Raw genomic sequence first — 15,969 nt, forward strand, 5'->3', positions numbered from 1 at the left:
TCACCAACTTCTTCTCAAGATGCTGACTGCTGGCTTGTTAATTAGTTCCCTCTTTTATTGATTAGCAACTTAAGCAGTACTCAGTTATAAATGGCTGTAATGCCTGCCTTGTTTCAGAGTCTAATTAATATGATATAGACTGTTTAACAATTGGTGCCTCCAAGTAATTTATTGTTCTAAATCTGTATATTTTATTGCTAATCAGCAAGAATAGTGCACAATGAAAATAAAAAAAAAACTAACTGAAGCATCATAGTCAAGATTTGTGTGTTTTGTTTTTATTATAATTTGTAAAACAAAAAACAAAAAAAAACTTTTCAAAAGTTGGTATAACTGTGAGCCAGTAGAAAACCTATTGCTTCATTTCAGAATTGAGGTGTCACAATATTTGATGAACAGATTGATAAAGTAGGATTAGATTATGTGAACTTCTTCCCCATTAACCCTACTGAAAGAAGTGGCAGCTAGATAAGGGCATGTAGCTCAGTCACTGAGTACTGAACTAAAACTGAACGGAGCTCTACAAGAAGAGATTATTTATCACAGCCAAGCTCTTACTTGCTATCTATAAAGCCTTGCAATTTATAAAGACACCTCACAGGACAGGTCTGGGGCAGGGGGGACACCCATTCCTCCATATCCCTTGCCTTCAGCTTCCAACCGTCCAGAAATCTGTTGCAAAGAGCTGGAGGACCCTTCAGAACAGCATGGAAGGTGGGACAGGGAGCTGCAGGTGTTAAGGGTGAATCAACAAACAGTGCCCCTCTCACCTTCCACCAGCGGGATCCTCTACTGGGCTGAAGGGCATTGTGTGAATGGAATGGGTTGCTTACATTTGCTGAAGAGCAAGTCACAGTGCAAGCCATATTGTTTGAACTGGAAAGTATTCTCTTAGCATGGCTACAATTATAAACAGAGCACACCTAGGCCTTACAGAGTAATCCTATATATGTCTACTTAAAAAATAAATCCCACTGAGTTTTCTCTGTTAATGTATTATTTAAATAATAAGAGTTTAAATCATTTATTTAAAACAGGTGTATGGGAAGCCCACAAATAAGAGCTCAGACTCCAACCCCTGCCTGACGTGTCTTGTAAAGTAGGAACAAATTCCAAAACATAGCTGTTTTATTCTGTAACAGCAAAGAACAACAAGGAGTCCTGTGGCACTTGAAAAATAACAAATCTGGTGTGCAATGGGCTTTTGTAGCCACAGTCCATGATTAATTTCTCAACTATTAAAATCTAGAACCACAATAAATTTGTTGTTTCCTTAGTGTTGACTGAATACACATGTTGAGAGCTATACACATCCCTCGGTTGTGCATGAAACCTAGAAGCAATGAATGAAGCGTCACTAATAAAATGAAGGACCTAGAACATACTACATATTATTTTTATCAAAGCAAATTGATACTGGGTTGTGGTGGTGGACTGTTCCTCTGTTCCTCTCCCCACTGTCTCTAAATAGTAGAAGCAATAAGATCTGGGGTGGATTGTCTGGGAAGCGAAAGCAGCAGCAGCAGCAGATGCTGTGTGTTATGACTCCCTAGTTTCTATAATTTCTTATTTCCTCCTCTCCCACCAAAGACATTATCTTGCCTGATTCATAATAAATTATAAAGCTGTAAAGTCCTTGCTGGGGGGCAGGGGCACTGAATCAGCTTCAAATGAGAACACACTACTGGCAGTCTCTTATTACAGGAGTACACCTCCCTTCACTGGTTTCCATGATAAATCTCCTCTGGCATTTGCTGGTTTGGAAAGAAGTTGAAGCCAGCAGCTTCACCTCATCTTCAACCTACCTGCCAGAGTTCTCCACCATAACTCTTCTTCCTTCAGTGCCTGAGCTTAAATCTATCCATTTAGCAACTCACCCTGAGCAATATCCCATCTCACCTCCCTGAACTGAAACCAATCATGGACTATACATTACGCTTGCAGCTGTCACATTTCTCACTGCTTGCATGATGACTTCCCTTCCTCTGCTCTGTGTCTGTCCTGTCCTGTAACCTCTTCGTGACAGGGCTTTGTTAGAGTATTTGTATAGTTTTCGGGAGAGTGGAACACCAGTTATTACACCTGGTAATATAGGGCAATGAAATAGTGGAGTTCTAGCCAGATAAAATAAGAATGACTTAGATCCAGCCTGGGGAACTTTTTTCAGCCTGAGGAACACATTCCTTTCTAAGCAACCTTACAGGCACCTGCCAGCTTGCACACTTATGGGTTCCCTTTATGGAACTATACATATTTGTTTGGGTGATGAAGTTTATCTAGGATGGTTTGGCAGGAGATTTCCTAACTGCCTGTTTAGGATTTACCTAAACAGGCACAAGTTTTCCACACTGTATTTGATAACTATAACCTTTCTACCAATACCTGTTGTTGAATCTTCTGAGTGTGGGGCAAATGATGGACAGCACTCCAAAATAAGGGGCTTCCACCAAAATAAGGAACTTCCACCAATCCTTGTTTCAAGAAATTTGATTCTTGACGAACCCCAGGTGAACAAATCAGTCTCAAAAGTGACTTTGTGGGTAAGGAAAACTCACTTTGAATTCACAGGATGACAAGTAAAGAATAAATGAATAATGCAAAGACAGTTTTCAGCTATAGAGGTTCATGTGAAGGAAAAGAAAAGATTCTGTAATGTGCCTTAAAGGAAGCAGCGAAACAAACATAACATATTGCTTTCTTTATGCTCTGTGCTTTGAAGTAGTGCAACAACACTTTATCCCTGCTGCAAACTGCCAAAAAGGAAGCAAGGTGTAACCCAGTCAAATTCTCACTTCCACATTACTAAATTACCACATTACTACTATTACTTTCTGCTCATCTTTATTCATTGTAGTGTAGCATAAACTTTCCACTCAGTCTGTTTTTCACTCATTGTGACTAGAACAAAACATTATGCTAGATTTAATTGACATGTGTCCACATTTCTCTCTCTCTCTCTCTCTCTCTCTCTCTCTCTCACACACACACACACACACACACACACACAGAGAGAGAGAGAGAGAGAGAGAGAGAGAGAGAGAGAGAGAGAAGGGGGGGGGAGAGACTGCTTCCTTGAATGCATAATGAGATACCTCAAGACTGTTTCAGGCACTGATAAATTCCAAATCAATAATTCTGGCTCTGATACATTTACAAGGGCAGGGACTATCAGAGCCATTTTAGCATATTCGTTCCATTAATCTGGGCTTCATTTGGAAACACCAGACAAAATTATATGCATGCTTACTCAGAAGTAACTCCCATTATGTTCAACATGATTAATTTCAGGCAAATGTACCTAAGATCACAGCAGCAAGGTACCAGAACCCCCATCTGGTTCTGAAAATTTGAACTAACCGAAACAGAGGAGAAAATGATTATCGAAGGCGATCACTTCCTCACTTGTAACTTGCTTCAACCTGAAGTTACCAGCTTGAACCATAAAAACCTTCCAGCTGAAGAGGTAAACTGTGATCTCTTTGTGGATCCTTTGCTTGGGAAAAAATGCTGCTGAGCACCTGCCACTTTTGTCCAGGCCGCTAGCCCTGGCACGAGGAGAAAGAAACTCTGGATAACCAGTAGTGTGTTGGCAGCTGTGAAAACAACAGCTTGACAACAAAAGTAGTTCTTATTCAGAGCGGGGAGGTGTGTGTGTGTGTGTCAGAATTTGCATAAAATCAGTACCATCTGAAACAGTAAGAAGACTGTGAAACGGTGTATGTATGTGCAAACCTGAACAGCAGGAAATTTCAAACATAATAAGTTATCTTTCAGGTGGAACTAGCCCAAATACAGACAAGTGCTTGTTGCCTTTTCAGCACCCACTGAAGACCAAGACACTGAGGTCCACCTCTGAGGGTTTTCTGGCAGTTCTCCCACAGCAAGAAGTTAAGTTACAGAGAACCAGGCAGAGGGCCTTCCCACCAGATGTCAAGGAGATAAAGAACTACACAACTTTTAGAAATCTGAAGGCAGCCCTGTATTGGGAAGTTTTTAATGTTTGACGTTTTATCAGGTTTTTAAATTTTGCTGGAAGCCGCCCAGAGTGGCTGGGGAAACCCAGCTAGATGTGAAAAGTATTAATAATAAATTTATTAATAATAATAATAATCTTTTAAAAATATTTTTACCTCAGTCTGTACCAGTACTGGATTTGAAATTCTTTATTATGTATGTTTTCACTGTCAATTGCTTTGGGCTGATTTATGGGAAGTTATTGCTAAATGAAGTAAATGAAGTTGTGATTCGACTTCAGTTTAGCAGCCCTCCCCCCAACCCAGCCTATTATTTCCTCTAGGCAACGGTCCAGCACCTGCATAGCCTCATCTGATTGAAATGACAAGGAGGAACAGAGCTACATGTTGTCCACAAGCTGGTGACACAATAGTCTACACAGTGCCCAATAACCACTCCTTCAACAGCTTCAAATAAATGTTTAAAAGCTTGGGGGACAAGATGGAACCCCAAAAGACCTCACTACATTATTGCCATAGGGCCATACAGCAGACCCCCTCTTTCATTCTCCAAAACAGACGTGCGGGTAGGAGTGGATCCACCATATCACCATGCCTTCAATTCACATAGCCATTCCAAGAGTACATCATGGCTGATGGTATCAAAAATTGTCCAGAGGTCCAGGAAAATTGACACAGTCACATTGCCCTCGCCTCCTGATGAAGGTCACCAGTCAGGGCAACCAAGACTGTTCCAGTACCAAAACCAGGCCTGAAGCCAGACAGAAATGGGTGTAGATCAGTGTTTCCCAAACTTGGGTCTCCAGCTGTTTTTGGATTACAAAACTCAGACATCACTGAGCTTCCCTCCCCCCCTAAATGAAGCCTAAAAATAGAGTAGGGAACGCACACACACACCCCATATTATTTATGGTGCATGGGTTAGCCGTTTCAGAATCAGAACTTATGGTGGGGGAGGGGGGAACAAACAAAGCAACAAAAACCACTCAGCACTAATGTTGTAGCTCATCATTACCAAGGTCCCTGTGTTTCATATGCATGCTATGCCATTAGATAATTATATATATTTTAAATCAGCTCCACATTATACAGCTCAGTGAAAAGATGTACTGCGTCTACCCTGTACGCTTTTCACTGTATGGCCTCTATAATTTCATAAGAAATCACTTAGACTATGCGGATAAGTCCTTAACAGCCTTTTCATTTTCAAGAAAATGAACTTATTAAAAACAAAAGCATTATCATAAAATTATATGACAAGCTATAGCTCAGGGATCCATTTCCCCGGAAATGTCACGTGTGTATATTCGCTTTCATTATGAAAGAAAAGCAGACATTCAATTTTGCTTGACAGGTTTAGCAAATAGCTCTTTCTGAATAAAACCTGGTGAACCAACAATACTGAAAATCTGCAAATGTGAGATCCTAGAAGACTTATGAAATAATAAATAAATAACCTAGATTCTAGTAGACTAAATGACAGTACAGACATGTTTTTAAGTAATTGGTTTTCTCCTCCTCCTCCTTTCTCCCTGACAATCGTACAGACTATGTTTGCATGTCACACTAAACCATGTTTTTAGTGCAGCATGGACAAGCTTGTGTACCTTCCACATATAAGCCAAATGGAGTACAGTGGTACCTCAGGTTAAGTACTTAATTCGTTCCGGAGGTCCGTTCTTAACCTGAAACTGCTCTTAACCTGAAGCACCACTTTAGCTAATGGGGCCTCCTGCTGCTGCTGTTGCGCCGCCGGAGCCCGATTTCTGTTCTCATCCTGAAGCAAAGTTCTTAACCTGAGGTAATATTTCTGGGTTAGCGGAGGCTGTAGCCTAAAGCGTATGTAACCTGAAGCGTACTTAACCCGAGGTACCACTGTACTTGGGATGTTTTAACTTTTCATTTCCTTTAAATGAAGCCTGTTGATTCCTTCAGCTGGCGATAGTGGTTTAGTCTAACTATGTTTAAACATGTTTTGGAAGTTGCCTTGTTTTCAAACTGCCCACATTCAGTGATAAACTACCTAGAAACTGATAAAAAATATTTCCCCAGAGCACTAGCCGTTTTGGTCTGTTGCAGCAAAAGTTACGAAGTGTCTTGTGGCACTTTAAAGACTAACAAATTTATTATATCGTAAGCCTTCAAGGACTACAGTCCACTTTATCAGCTGCACGGAATGTTACCCCGAGTATATGTGCAGCTGCTACTCAGGATAATACTTCAAGCATACCATAATAAATTTGTTAGTCTTTCAGATGCCACAAGACTCACTGTTGCTTTGACAGAAACCTTCTAAGGTCTTCCTCCTGGCTACACAGAAGGGATGAGGTAAGCAAGTGAACTTGAGGCTTGCTTCACCTTGTTCCTACTTGTGCACATCATGATGCTAACACAGCCACGGTCGTTATCTAAAACATCTCGTCAGCATGTTTAGAGCAGATAGGTCTCATAGCTTGGACTCACTTTCACTTCAGATATATGCTTGCACGATATCACTTCTGATTCCTGGTGGCCAGGGCTGGTCAAGGCCATTTTGATGCCATGACATTAACTAAAAATGCCACCACTTGCCCTCCTTACACCTGAGGAGCCCCAGGGAACAAAAGGAGGAGGGTGGCAAGCATGTGGATTTGCTAGGTAAGTGGGCCTGGAACCTCTTGAATCTCACACTGGGCAAGAATACTTGAATGAATTTTAAAGGATCTGCAACAGGTTGCAGCCCAACATAACTAACTACCTGCCTTCAATGTGCTCCCCTATCAGACCAAGGTAGAGGAGCTTCCTCACAACCCTCACATTAACATGCCAATGAGGGCTTGCCAAATCATAACCACTTGGGCCTCACCGTTTTGTATGAATGAGTCGGGCAAGCAGCAAGTGGAGGTCCTGTCCTTTCTAGCCTAGCAGCTTTTTAAGGAACTTCAAGGAAGCCTCCCTTGACCTAACAGATGGCTCAGGATGTCTGTCAACATGTGTTTTTCATTTTTCTTCTCTTAAATATACATGGCACCTGCTAACCTATCCTATGCTGGCAATCACTCTGTAGCCAGCTTCACACTCATGTTAAAACACACACACACACACACACACACACACACACACACAGCCACCAGCAACTTTTCCAGTCCGAGGCAACAGACAAAAAAATTCCTGCACAGCCCTGCTAAGCAGCCGCATGTTCAACCTATATTACATATTGGGCAGGTGGGTGGGTGCTGAGCCCAAGGGCAAAAAAGAGGATTTTGGGGGAAGAGCCAGGCTTTCTATGGCTCCACTCTGCTAATTCTGCACCTGGTGTGCCAGTTTTGCCACAGCCAGGTCACTCTTTCCTATCTTCTGGGGCAAAGTGCCCCCCATGTTTACCGAAAAAGTGTGTGTGTAAATGGGCAATAGTTTTTTGCTTTGTTTTTGCTTTGTTGTTGTTTTTTAACAAAAAATACAAGAGAATACAGGAAACAAGCAAACTCCCAGAGCGCACAGGTCAACTGGTCACTGATATAGGAACTAGAGACCCTAGGTATATTTTTATTATTTTAATAATGTTTCAGTGGTTCACTGTAACTGCATTTAACATTTTAGAATGTATTAAGCTTGATTTTTGTGTGTTCTGCATTTGTGAGTCTCCCCCTCTTATACGCTGCATTCCATCTCTCCTTATCTACCCCTGAAAGTGGTACAAATGACATGATGTTTTAGCACCACAGTGTAAATCAGCTATCCTTGAAGCTATCTGAGACCCAGGAAGAGGATTTTATGATGCTCTTCCCTCACTGAAGGCTAGGTTGCCAGGGTAACACCAGACATCCGATACCTAAAATGGTCTGGGCACATTGGGGCCACTCCAAGGCAACTGCAGGGGTGAAGATACCAGTATAGAGCCATGCATGTTTTACTTCTCATGACTTGTAACCTTTCCTGATGTATGTGAAGATGTTTTATGACTTTGTTTGCTGTGTTTGAACCACTATATAAGCTTTTGTTCTGAAGTTCCTCGAGGAAGACCTTCTCAACTGGCATGTTGAGTTGAGTGAGCTCTGTCCGATTGCAATAGCTAAATAAATGCTGGGTCCCTAAATCCAGATGCTGGACTTCAAGATAGTTTCCTTGGTTCTGTGGTTTATTCAAAAGGTGGTTGCTCCTCAACTGGGTAACAAATAAGGTGGTGTAGAGGTGAATTCTTACCACATCACCCTGCATCAAATTTCAAAGGAGCAACATTTTGAGGTTTTATCCTGAAATCCCAGATGAAACTCCCAAGACTATTGCTATATATATATATATATATATATATATATATATATATATATATGCAGGTTTTGGTGTCCTCGGGTGTCTTCCCGTGTAAAAGTTGGGGTGTCTAGGCGACGTTTCGACGAGGTCTCACTCGTCATCTTCAGGCTGGTGCTTTCGGCTTCTTGTTACTGGAACAGAGCTCTGTTCCAGTAACAAGAAGCCGAAAGCACCAGCCTGAAGATGACGAGTGAGACCTCGTCGAAACGTCGCCTAGACACCCCAACTTTTACACGGGAAGACACCCGAGGACACCAAAACCTGCATTCCTGTACCCGTGAAAATCTACGAAAGCATATATATATATATATATATATATATATTGATTGGACACTATAGAAAAAAATTTAAGCTCCTGATCACATTTTCAATTCACACAAAATCATAATAATCAAGAGAGCCAGACCCATCACTTTCCCAACAGACAGATGCATGTATAGAAGATACAATAATGTAGTTTTAAAAAATAAAACAGTAGTTTTCAGAAAAACAACAACGCTTCTATTATGTTAAAGCATAATTAAAAAATGAGAGATGTTATCACGGTGATTACAAATATGCTACCTTCTTTTAAAAAGAAGTCAGGTCAGGATTTGCTATGCAAAACCAACTGATCATTTAGAAAGTAGATTTCACATAGACCTTTGTTCATAGTGAAGTGATTCTGAATGGTCACCACATGCCAAAGCTGTGCCCAAAGTGCTAATTGATGAAGTTGGACAGACTTTACATTGGAAAGGACCTATGCTGTTGCAAATTTCCTACTTTTAGAACAAAACAGTTTGCAAAATAACTGCTCAGGTAACTGGACTATGATGCACAGAGCACTGGTATGATTTAGCAGATTTTTAAATCCTGATAGGCCTTGCAGAATCTAAATGACTAGATCACAAGGTGCCCCTCACACATTTTAAAAATCATACAGCATCCACAATACATCCTTCTTTAGCAAATATTTTATCTGCCTCAGAAAGTAGACTGAAAGCAGAAGGAGAGAAATGAAGGCCTAGGGCAGCCATGGCCAAACGTGGCCCTCCAGCTGTTTTGGGACTACAATTCCCATCATCCCTGACCACTGGTCCTGTTAGCTAGCGATGATGGCCTAGGGCAACAATAAAGCCATAGTTAGCAAAATGTAGTGATACAAGTACCAGAGTTCTACATTCACACACACTTGAGTCATTTCTTAAGTGCATTCAGTTTGTAACTGAACCACTTCTCATGAGTGGGGGACCTGCCACCTCAATAGAGGGCTCAATTGGGCATTAAATGCTTTACATGAAAGAGGAGGAAAGTAATGCTTCTTGTCAACTAACCACTCTGAATGAAAAACGTTGCAAAATGGAACAGGTTAAAGTAGCTTGATCCTAGGTATGGAAGGTACTACCAATATTAAAAGAGGAGGTTAAGAACATCAGTATAGTCTAGTTAAATACAAGCCAAGAAGGGCAGCTTTATTCGCTACTTTATCATGGGCGTATGAAATTCAATGCCCTTTTGAATTAATGTATAATATTACAGTGGCATTTTAAAATAAGAAATAAAGGAAGGGGGAAAAGTTTTAAAAATGACACTTTACCTGCAAGGCACAACATGAATGATTGCAGTACGAGCAGTTCCCATAGCAACCTCATTTTCAGTTTCTGAGGTCAAAGGAGGCCCAACTCCAATATGTAATGATTAGAATGCTGCTTCGTTTAAGTTTTATACAATCTTTAATCTGTAGGGATACAAAGAGAAATATCATTACTATGAGATTCAGGATTACAGCTCCGTATGTTCTTTGAGATTCTCTGCCTTTCCATATGATCTAAAATAAATTCGCACCCGAAGGAATGCAGAGAAGCTGTTATTTTTAAGTCGGTGAAGCAGGTAAAAATAAATAAATCATACCCTTTAGATATAATACTATATTTTAACGTGTGTGTGTGTGTGTGTGAGAGAGAGAGTGACAGAGAGAGAGAGAGAGAGAGAGAGAGAGAGAGAGAGAGAGAGAGAGGCTGTGACAGAAAGACTTTAAGTTAAAAGAAAGCCTACAAGTTGTGAGGAAAAAGCTCTTCTGAGTTAGATATTAGATCTTCCCACTCTGTCATCTTCTTTCCGCAGCCTTACACAAGCTGTATTAACCTCACTGCCAGCTCACTAATCTAGTAATTATTATTTAGTTAATTGTACAAAACACCTTGAAGATGGCAGTCCACTAAGTGTTTGTCATCCTCTACTTTATCCTTTGACAACTTTGAACTTGCTCACATCGCAGCAAGTGAAATGGTAATAAGGGCAACCTACGGGTCCCTGTGGAGATGATAAATGCCCTTCTGTATACAAAGTCAGGGTGAGCCATTAGAGGAGAGCAAGACATCCCTTTTTGCCCAGGGAGCTAGGGCACAGTCTCCCCATTGCTCACGGCCATCCAGCAGCACAGATAGCCCGAGATTAATTGCTGCACTGTAACTCAAATCTCCCGCATGACAGTGTGTTGTCTTCCTTGCAGACCTCTGGAGCAGCTGGGGGAGGGGGGGTCAGCAAGTTGGCAAACCACTTAAACTCTTTTAGCCATTTGACTGGAGGTAATTTATTTTCAGCAAAGCACGACTCCATTCTGCACCCTCCCCTTTTTAAAGCAACTTCCCTGCTATTTTGGCTTCAACGAAAAGGTTCTATCAGACTTGCTTCAGTATTCTTAATCTAAGCTCCGCTCAATCTAATATAAATTCAAACACCCTCCCTTAAAAGTACGGTAGTTTTAGAGAACTAGTTCCACAATGTTTTGCGTGTGTGTGTGTGTGTGTGTGTGTGCGCGCACACACACACACACACACACACACACATTAAACACACACATCTCTTCAAGCATCTATGCTAGGCATTTTTAGATTAAAAATAAATAAAGCCATCTAATCATATGTTCTCATCATTTATTCATCTTTCTGATGTCTGGAAGTTAAGGAGCCTTCAAGTTTACAAGACAAACGGCATGCCTAATAGAAAGTGAAGTGGTATCATTAGAGGTCCCTGCCTGCTTTTGTAAGTTAAAATTGTTCAGTTTCTAATAAAGTCAGGTTCAATGTGCTGAGAAGACTAAGAATCCCTATCATCTGATCTGCAGATGTTACTTGAAGGGAGTAATTGGAATATATTCCACAATTCTGACACGTTCGGTGATTAAGCTGACTGCAGATAAGCAGAAAAGTGTTGATCAATGGAACTGAATAGCATTTTAACGCAAATGATTACAGCAAACATTATTAATTGGGCAAGGAGCATGTCAAAGATTCTGCTATGCAACGTTCAGCAGCTCCTGCCTCGTATCTTTAAAGGACAGTTCAAGGATGCACCAGGTTTTAGGGCCATATACATTAATTGTGCCAATGAAATTAAAGCTCCCCTTTTAAACAAATGTAACAACTGTATGGGGAACATAGGAACCATGTGGGTGGCGAGGGGGAGTTTAACTCTTTCCATCTATGATGGTTCCAATTAACTACCCCTACCCTCAATCTATGTTTATCAGAAAGGAAGCCAATTGTAGCCCAATTTTGGGGTAGAAATTTCATCAGGACTAGGGTGGTGGTGGGGAAATGGATAAATTGTCTCTCCCGTGAGGTTCCTACGCTGTTCAAGGCTCTGCCAATAAGCAACCATGGCAACTTTGGCATCAGAACAGAACAGAAGGCTGGCAGGCAAGCCAGTAACACAGGTGGAAGGTAGCCCGGGGAATGGGAGCATCTTCCGCCTGCTTTGAAAAGGGACTGGGGTGAGCTATAAGGGAAGGGGGTGGTTTGGGGTAAGACAGAGGGGTTTGGGGAAAGCTGTGAGTGGATAGGCAAAGGGTAGGCGAGGTGTAAATGAAGAGCTGTTTGTTCAGGTGTAAAGGGAGAAGGAGCTAGGAGTGGGGGGAAAGGAGGCCCATCTTCCGGGTCCGCATTGCCATGTGAGATCATTCTTTTTCGAGCTGTGCTTTTTCAGGCACAGCACCCAAAAACACACATTTGGGGTGCCCTGCCTGAAAAAAGTGCAGCCTGAAATCACCTGTTTTTACCGGGGCAGTTGACGGGTATGAATGTCATCTGAACAATATAACAATATTTGAGTCCCGAAATATTGGACTCAAACAGCCTCAAGCTCACAGTAAAGCCCAGAGTGGACACTTGTCACCACAAGATTATCATCTTGAGAAGTGACATTCCCAAGGTGTTATCACAGTTTCATAGAGTTAAAACTACATATAATGTTAAATTCATCCTGGGGTAGCTCAGTTGGTAGAGCATGAGACTCTTAATCTCAAGGTCATGGGTTTGAGCCCCATGTTGGGGGAAAGCTTCCTGCACTGCAAGGGGCTGCGCTAGATTATGTTTGTAGCCTCTATGGCTGTTGCTGTTTTTCTTGTGAAAAACAAATTGTATTTACTGATTTCGAATTTACCTTCAGAGCTGTGTGTTTCTTTTAAACAGTCTCTTTCCTTTGGCAAACAGCATTTGGGGGGGGGGGATTATTGAGACTGTGGTGCAGAAAAACAGGTTGTGTACCATGTGCAGCCCCAATCCTGATCCACCCCGCTCTCAGTTAAAAGCCAAAACAGACATAGAAAAATGCAATTATGTATTTCATGTAACTTGTAATTGGTGCATGTACTTTATTTTTTTGTATTTCAAATACTGCTTCTCCTAAAACACACTGACTCTCGTTAAAACTGCTACACATGCCAGGAAGGAAAATCTTTACCATACGGTTATCCAAAAGTTGTCCCCTTAACACTTCTGTTTCAGCTATGGGACTTCATTTTCTACTCCAGTCTTTGTGCCCCACTTCAAAAAATCATATACAGGAACCCCCAGAACAGTTTGGGGAAGGGGGGGATAGAGAAGATGGAAAGAAAATACCACTGTGCAGGTGAACAGGGACAGTTTTGTTGTATATGACCCATAGCTACATTTTTTGTATGTTCAATAATTTCCAAAATGCCCCAATTTAATACATGCATTCTGCCCTTCTTCTAATTTCTGTAATGTATAAGCACAAAAAAATTGCAGACTCTAAATGGCACCAAACATATAAAGTAAATGTTTGCCTTATTAAAAAGGAAAAAAGAAAAAGAAAATCTGCATAGTTTCAAGTGACCTGAAGAGATGGAGAAAAATGATATATAAATACAATTTGAATCTAATGCTGTTCTCACATTTGTGCTGATGCTTTTCTAACTTTACTTTTTGGCGATTCCATCCAGCTGTGGCAAATTGTTTTGAAAGGCACCTTTGTCCGTAATTGGATTTTGATAGAAAAAGTTGACTGTAAGAACTCTGAGCATGATAAGGCAAGGAAGAAGCAACATGGGCATTGTTGAAAAAGTGTTTAGGGGCTCTTTTTCAGAGGCTCTCAGCAAATGAAATACACTGCTATGGGTACTCAGAACCTTTGGAAAACAAATTGTTGAACCTATGTGTTGCTTTGATGACTAAAAAGCAATTCCATTTTTCCCATTCAGAAGGAAAACAAATCAGTCTGCCATGAAGATGTTTGCATATAAAGTCCTATTGCTTGTACTGTCAATTTCTCCTGGCATCCCATAAAAAGTATGTTTTATAAAGTAACTCAGAGCCGTATCAAAAGAGCTGCAAACAAGAATAGGCTTCTTTGGGAATTGCCTCACGTTTGTTTTTCTTCTGCCCACTGGTGTGCTACTGTGTGCCAATTCTGTTAAATGCCAAAATAAATCACCATTAATGATGTATGTTGTGCATGCCAGGCAGCGACTGGCATTTTAATCACCTAAATAAAAGTCAAGTTAAAGATGAGCATAAAAAACAACTCTAAAACCGAGTGTAATGACTGTTTGTCAGAGTAATGTTGCAATGCTTTGCACTCTTCCTTCAGAGTAACTCAGTGGAAATTATGCGCAGGATTAGGTGGCATGTCTTCAATCATTAACATGCCAACATGGAACCAAATCCCAACAATATAACTTACTTCCAAGTAAACCTAGGGTGATTAAAGACTGTTGCAGCACAATGAATTCAGTTTCAACTTTAAAATGATTGATTCTGTTTAATCCTATAAAAGTATAACAAGAGTGCATACAGGAGATCACTAAAATAAAATTAGTTGTGCTCATCCTTAACAACTTTGCTGTTGTTGTTGTTATAATACGGAAGCCTCTTGTACCAACATGCTTAATTCAGCTAACACTCTCTACATGCCCCTGAAGCTTCACTCTAGATTGCGCAACAGAAGAAGCAAACTGTAGTGTACTTGACCCCATTGAAAGGTGGCTACTAACGCTCATGGATTACTAGTGCAATTGTTTTAAGCCTAGCAGTGTTATTTTGTCATAACTGAGGCCTCTGAACTATCAAGGATGTTCCATGTACAATGCACTGCAGAAATTCAGACATGAAAGCCCGGCCATCACTACCTAGGAAAATCTGTAGCTGGTACACCAGCAGCACCCATTGAAAGTGTTTCATGTCACTATGGCCAATTCAATTTCCAGAGTTACCTGTACTAAATGCTAATGTACCGTTTTCCACTGTACTGAAAGTTGAGCTCCAACAGACTCCTCCCTCTTACTGTCTTTGTAGCTCTGTAAGGGATAAACTACAACCCCACAAATACTTTAGGAGGCGGGAATGTACTTTAAAGATATACTGTGTAGGCAGTCTCCACCAGCTCTTCCAACAACTTTTGGATCCTCCTCTCATTGGATTTTATCTATTTGGGGTGGTCATTACAAGAACTTTGTAACTAAGAATTAGTGTCCATGTTTGCCTTCCCACCCTACCAAGCCCTTTTCATATGCCACCCACTAGTGGGCCAATAACGATACGTCCAAATAATAATAATAATAATAATAATTCACCAATAGCTACTTAACACAGGCCACTTAATTTTATCCTAGAAGCAATAACTCCAACATAAATGGTCATTTTGCTGCTACACTGAAGTCACACACAATAACAAAGCAAGAGCCCATCTCAGCCTAGCGATTCATACTTGTCAGGCCTCTTCTCTCTGTGGTGTACAGAAAGTCCCATTTCGCTGCAGCACATCCACCATCAGTTGTCATGAAACTCAATCACAATCTAAACAAAATGAGAGACTTAACATCACAGAAGAGACAGTGGGCTCTGTACATATCTTTCTTATTTTGTCTCTTCCGAGTTCCTCAAAAACAATTCTGAAAATCTGACAGATTCCTCTCCTCTCCAGTAAGCCCACCCCCAAGCCTGTAAAAGCTGCTTCAGACTGCCCTCCAACCCTCCAGAACAGATTTTGAGGGGGTTGCGGGGAAGAACAGATGAGGGTTCAGTCCTAGTGCATGAGTGGAAGTCTGTTCTGCTCATTCCTGGGTAGCATTAGATAAACTATACTAGTTCATATGAGAATGGTATTTTATTAAGTAATTCCTGGTCTGCTTAGACATTAATTCCTTGATAAAAAGCCCTTGCCACAGTGTTTTGCAAATTACAGTGGTGCCCCGCAAGACGAATGCCTCGCAAGACGAAAAACTCGCTAGACGAAAGGGTTTTCCGTTTTTTGAGTCGTTCCGCAAGACGAATTTCCCTATGGGCTTGCTTCGCAAGACGAAACGTCTTGCGAGTTCTTGCGAGTTTGTTTCCTTTTTCTTAAAGCCGCTAAGCCGTTAATAGCCGCTAAGCCGTTAATAGCCGCTAAGCCGCTAAGCTGTTAATAGCCGTGCTTCGCAAGA

At 41.1% G+C, this 15,969-nt stretch overlaps 1 protein-coding gene and 1 non-coding gene across 6 annotated transcripts in view; one reads left to right on the forward strand and one right to left on the reverse strand.

Moving 5' to 3' along the window:
• LOC114590891 (contactin-4) overlaps positions 1-15,969 on the reverse strand; it is a 531,471-nt gene that overhangs the window by 256,445 nt on the left and 259,057 nt on the right. For all 5 annotated transcript variants that reach the window (XM_077925018.1, XM_077925014.1, XM_077925015.1 and 2 more), the window contains one exon: positions 9,844-9,984. In XM_077925018.1, coding sequence (XP_077781144.1) covers positions 9,844-9,898 — 55 coding nt within the window. In that variant the 5' untranslated portion in view covers positions 9,899-9,984. The remainder of the gene's footprint in view (positions 1-9,843; positions 9,985-15,969) is intronic.
• Positions 12,509-12,581, forward strand: TRNAK-CUU (transfer RNA lysine (anticodon CUU)). Its single transcript has one exon. It is a non-coding gene; the product is annotated as a tRNA-Lys (tRNA).

This window comes from Podarcis muralis, chromosome 2 (genome assembly GCF_964188315.1).
Source record: "Podarcis muralis chromosome 2, rPodMur119.hap1.1, whole genome shotgun sequence".
Classification (NCBI taxonomy): Eukaryota; Metazoa; Chordata; class Lepidosauria; order Squamata; family Lacertidae; genus Podarcis; species Podarcis muralis.